Source organism: Sinocyclocheilus anshuiensis, unplaced genomic scaffold (assembly GCF_001515605.1).
Source record: "Sinocyclocheilus anshuiensis isolate Anshui unplaced genomic scaffold, SAMN03320099.WGS_v1.1 scaffold1571, whole genome shotgun sequence".
Lineage (NCBI taxonomy): Eukaryota > Metazoa > Chordata > Actinopteri > Cypriniformes > Cyprinidae > Sinocyclocheilus > Sinocyclocheilus anshuiensis.
In genome coordinates this window covers 398,030-403,980 of record NW_015551107.1, presented here as the reverse complement: position 1 = coordinate 403,980, position 5,951 = coordinate 398,030, and the positions used below count along the sequence as shown (strand labels likewise).

Genomic DNA, 5,951 nt, shown 5'->3' with positions numbered 1-5,951 from the left:
GCGCTGCAGGTGCGTGATGTGATATGATAGGACCATGTGAATCCTCATGTTCTGTTGTTTGCTGCTTTTTGCGCATGTAAAATTAATCCCCGGGAAACAAATGTTAGTATTTTTAACGGGTCACAGACACGTATCCTTTCTAATTTAATTAATAAAATAATCAAAATAATCTTGTCGGTTAACGGTTAATAATCGGTTAACGAGCGTCGGTTGTCGGTTAGGCGAAATGAACCGTCGGTTGTCGGTTAGGAAAAATAACCGAAATGAACATCCCTATTGCAAACATTGTTGTATTAAGTAAAATATGCAAATGATGCATTATCTCATTAAATATGCACTAATTTGCATACATTTTCTTAAAACACCCTTTAAAGATATGTATTGTAACTGAAATCTACATATGCAAAACGATATAGTGCAACAAAATAAACACTTATAAGTGTATTTTGGATGTGGTTTCTTCACTAGTCTGAAACAAGATGAAAAGCCAAATATCCCAAAATCTCAAAACCAAAACTCAATCTATTTTGGTTTCAATTTGTCTTTAAGCATAATCGGTGTAGCGTGTACTACGATAGATATATGTTCAGAACATATACAAAATTGCAATGCAAAGTTACTAAAAATATATATTTTTACTATTAAATTCATTTAATATATAAACAAAATATAGTCTACAGTATGACATACAGTCAAAAAGTTATAAAATAACTATAATGTGTTTCGGATTAATTATTTTGTGTTTATGCAGAACCACTTAGAAGGCAATAGAACTGTTAATTAGAAATGGCACCAATTAAATGACTCACAACAATGATTCCAACACTCTTTAAATGACTCTTGAGTGTTTGAACGAAACCTTGTTTAAAAAGATTCTTCAAACGCATGAATGGAAGTTTAGAATGTTTAAACAGAATATTCAACCGTTTGAATGGAACCTTTGGAACGTTTACACAGAATTCGCTATAAACAGGATATTTGAACGGAGGCTTTGAATGTCAGAATACAAACTCGAATGAATTCTATAAACTTCTAAATTAAACTGGTAACTCCTTGGCTCTTTCAGGTTCATTTATGCGTTTAATTACTCATAATAATTCACATTTTGTTTGAAATTAATAATTCTCTATGTCTTTTTAAAATCATAAAATAGGCCTAAAGGTCTCTGAATGAAATGCAGTGTTCCCCACTGTAAGTTACCCCAGGTGATATTCGGGTGTGGCAGATCAACCTGCTACCTGAGGGAGGGTACACACACACAGAGAGAGAGAGAGATTTGATATCATCTGTTGTATTATGGTTTGTTGCACCGGATCTCCATTTATACCGTCATGTATTACTGAGCTGCCCATCTAAAGAGCGTAACTGGGAATCACAAACGCGAGCAACACGTTCCTGTGATGCACACTACTGTTGTCTAGGTTTAGAGCTCGCTAGAATTTGAGACACGGACCGAGTGTTAACGGAAAGACAGACAAAGAAAGCGGGCAGCGCACCTCTCTTTTCTCTGCTCTTCCGGGGGATGTGGAAGTTGAGCCGCGGCTGCTCCTCGGCGGGTTTCGCGGCCCATGAGGCGCTCTTGACCCGTCTTTCTTCATCGGGACCGTCCAGACATCCATACTCTTCCTCCGTGGCGCCATTTTGGCTCCGTGAAGGCGCAGCGGGGCTGTCGCAGGATTTTGCTCCTCGGTGCTCCATCGCTGCTTGACTCAGGAGCGGCCGCGGATCCTCCTCACAGCGCGGAGAGCTGCAGGCAGCGCGGGGTTTGTGTGTGCTGAACGCGCCTCGTACCGCACATAAACACACACACGGGCATGCCCACTCATTCCCGCAGTGTGTGTGTGTGTGTGTGTGTGTGTGAGGGAGAGCGGATCGCAGCAGCGCCTCCCAGCGGCTCCAGTCAGACTCAGACACACACACACACACACACACACACACACACACACACACACCGCCTGCAGGCGTCCATGCTCCACTGTACACAGTCCCTCAGCTCATCACCAACACAAGTGACAACCATATTCAAACACAGAATATAATAATGTGCATAAATATTACATAAAACATCGTCTGAACGAAATATGAGTGAGCTGTACTTGCAGAAACTCATTGTCACGATGTTAAAGTTGTCTTGACAGTTTCCCAGTATTTGAAAGCTGTTGTTACTGCATTGGTAGGCACAGGCCTATGAAGCCCCTTTCCGCCACTGAATAAACAATAAAAAAGGTTATTGCGACTTTTTATTTTACAATTCTGACTTTTTTTCTCAGAATTGTGGGATATCAACTCGCAATTGCGATTCTGAGGGTAAGCTGATATGTTCTCAGAATTGTGTTTATATCTCGCAATTCTGACTTTATTTCTCAGAATCAGAATTGCGAGTTTATTTCTTAGAATTGCTCAGCTCAGTGAGTTTATATCGCACAATTCCGAGGCACACTAGGCAGCTGCCAGACTGCTTTTATATTTATTTATTTTTATTTTTTTTGCGGGCAAAAAGATCTACTGTCTATCCACCTTTTCCTGCGCCCCATATGATTTGCGCAAATTATGTGAGTAACTTCCGTTTACACTGTAAACAATCAGCATAAGGTTTGCTCTATGAACGCAATATTAATAAGCATTTTTTTTAAACTGGGTGCAATGAGGTGACATTACACTCGCCCTTCAACCATCGCTTACTTTCAACATACCATGAATTACTCCTAAAGATCCTCCGCCTATCATTATAGTAATATGTCTACATTTCGTAACAATTACATTTTACAGCATCCGTGTGAAAACAAACCTGGACAGAGACGTGAGGATTTGGGGAGAAAAATGAACGATTCCAGGGAATTATTCATGGTTTATATCGTAAATTCAATCGGGAGAGCAGACCACAAATGCACAGTACATGTTGTCTTTTTCATTTACTTACAGCGGAATATAAAAGACACATGATAGTAATCAGGAGGAAAATAATGCAGCGGGCTGAAAAGAGCTATTAGATGGCCTGGGGACTTGGGGCAAAAATACCCCTGCACAAACAAATTAAATCTATTACGTCTGTTGCTAACAAAATGAATATGAATAGACAGTGTCGATTGCGGCATTAAATTAAGATCTGCTCATGTTGCACCGTATTTCACACACACACACACACACACACACACACACACCGCCTGCAGGCGTCCATGCTCCACTGTACACAGTCCCTCAGCTCATCACCAACACAAGTGACAACCATATTCAAACACAGAATATAATAATGTGCATAAATATTACATAAAACATCGTCTGAACGAAATATGAGTGAGCTGTACTTGCAGAAACTCATTGTCACGATGTTAAAGTTGTCTTGACAGTTTCCCAGTATTTGAAAGCTGTTGTTACTGCATTGCTAGGCACAGGCCTATGAAGCCCCTTTCCGCCACTGAATAAACAATAAAAAAGGTTATTGCGACTTTTTATTTTACAATTCTGACTTTTTTTCTCAGAATTGTGGGATATCAACTCGCAATTGCGATTCTGAGGGTAAGCTGATATGTTCTCAGAATTGTGTTTATATCTCGCAATTCTGACTTTATTTCTCAGAATCAGAATTGCGAGTTTATTTCTTAGAATTGCTCAGCTCAGTGAGTTTATATCGCACAATTCCGAGGCACACTAGGCAGCTGCCAGACTGCTTTTATATTTATTTATTTTTATTTTTTTTGCGGGCAAAAAGATCTACTGTCTATCCACCTTTTCCTGCGCCCCATATGATTTGCGCAAATTATGTGAGTAACTTCCGTTTACACTGTAAACAATCAGCATAAGGTTTGCTCTATGAACGCAATATTAATAAGCATTTTTTTTAAACTGGGTGCAATGAGGTGACATTACACTCGCCCTTCAACCATCGCTTACTTTCAACATACCATGAATTACTCCTAAAGATCCTCCGCCTATCATTATAGTAATATGTCTACATTTCGTAACAATTACATTTTACAGCATCCGTGTGAAAACAAACCTGGACAGAGACGTGAGGATTTGGGGAGAAAAATGAACGATTCCAGGGAATTATTCATGGTTTATATCGTAAATTCAATCGGGAGAGCAGACCACAAATGCACAGTACATGTTGTCTTTTTCATTTACTTACAGCGGAATATAAAAGACACATGATAGTAATCAGGAGGAAAATAATGCAGCGGGCTGAAAAGAGCTATTAGATGGCCTGGGGACTTGGGGCAAAAATACCCCTGCACAAACAAATTAAATCTATTACGTCTGTTGCTAACAAAATGAATATGAATAGACAGTGTCGATTGCGGCATTAAATTAAGATCTGCTCATGTTGCACCGTATTTCACTTTAGGCGTTTTTACGGTGTTGCGCATTTTAACCAATCACACACAATTCTGTTGAGCTTAGGAATGCAATGGCCAATCAGAGGCGTTCAGATGAGTCATCCTTCAAACTCATCAGTTTTGTTGAGTGCGCGCGCGTTCGTGACTGAATTCCGGACTCTTGCGAATTCTCTCTTCATAAACAACAAAGCGCAGATGTACGTACAATGTAAAGAGATTCATTTGACAGTGTATACAGCTTCAGTGATTATAAGGATAGGTTTTTTTTGAGGGTGCTTAAACTCGAGATAGATCAATGTTAGTGATAATGTCTCTTTCTATAATGTATTTGCTGTTTGAATAACCGAAACGTTATATACATATCAATTTCTAACGTTTTTATTAAATTGCAATCACGTTAAATACAAATTCAGTCCCATTAAACATTTTTTTAGCCTACATGACACCCATGTCTTGTTATTGTCTAAAAAGAGGTTTATGATGTTTAATACATTCGGCTGGTTTTAGCCTTACCCTGGAGTTGGTTCACTATGATATCACATCACATTAATATACCAAACGTAACCTTATTCTCTTCTGAAATAGAAAATGAATGAAAATGTACAGCCCATTCAGTCAAAATGACAGATAGGGATTATTTGTAGCGCAATCTTGAAATTATTTTTTGCAGTCTTTTTGAGTGGAACCCCAAACCGGAAGTGCCTCCCATAATTTAAAACGCAGTATAGGCACGTTAGGAAAAAGGTATTGCATAGCGATTTATGAAGCAAACCAAGCTTTCTGTTGATCAGAGGAGCGGAAGAGTTTGTTTCTTCACCGGAACAGCGTTACATCACTGTAGAAAGCATTACTATGGATTATGAACTGGCATTTTGGCCAGACTTATCACAAAAATGCATCTTTTCACATTACAAGACATTAACTGATGGACTGGAGTGGTGTGGATTATTGTGATGTTTTTATCAACTGTTTGGACTCTCATTCTGACGGCACCCATTCACTGCAGAGGATAGAGACAGTGATGTAATGCTACATTTCTCCAAATCTGTTCTGATGAAGAAACAAACTCATCTACATTTTGGATGGCCTGAGGGTGAGTGCATATTCAGATTTTAATTATTTTATTAATTATTAATTTTTTATTTTTTGGGTGAACTGTTCCTTTAAGGCTGGCCACTTGAAAGAGTAGTAAAGTAAAATCACCTCTCCAAATCATGATTATGTTTTGCCAGAAAAAGAAAGTATGGGATACAATAATATGGGGAATGATAATAATAATAATAATAATAATAATAATTATAAGAAGAAGAAGAAGAAGAAGAAGAAGAAGAATATGTGTGACCCTGGAGCACAAAAGCAGTCTTAAGTCGCTGGGGTATATTAGTAGCAATAGCCAACAATACATTGTATGGGTCAAAATTATACGTTTCTTTTATGCCAAAAATCATTAGGATATTAAGTAAAGATCATGTTCCATGAAGATATTTTGTAAATTTCCTACCATAAATATATCAAAACTTAATTTTTGATTAGTAATATGCATTGCTAAGAACTTCATTTGGACAACTTTAAAGGTGATTTTCTCAATATTTAGATTTTTTTGCACCCTCAGAT

General features: G+C 38.2%; 2 protein-coding genes across 2 annotated transcripts in view; both read right to left on the bottom strand.

The window, feature by feature from the left end:
* Positions 1-1,850, bottom strand: part of LOC107662921 (protein TASOR-like) — a 58,769-nt gene extending 56,919 nt beyond the window's left edge. The window contains exon 1 of the mRNA XM_016453055.1: positions 1,497-1,850. Within this exon, the coding sequence (XP_016308541.1) occupies positions 1,497-1,698 (202 nt within the window). The 5' untranslated portion in view covers positions 1,699-1,850. The remainder of the gene's footprint in view (positions 1-1,496) is intronic.
* LOC107662933 (LIM and cysteine-rich domains protein 1-like) overlaps positions 1-5,951 on the bottom strand; it is a 360,255-nt gene that overhangs the window by 203,355 nt on the left and 150,949 nt on the right. The gene's annotated exons all lie outside the window — the stretch shown is intronic.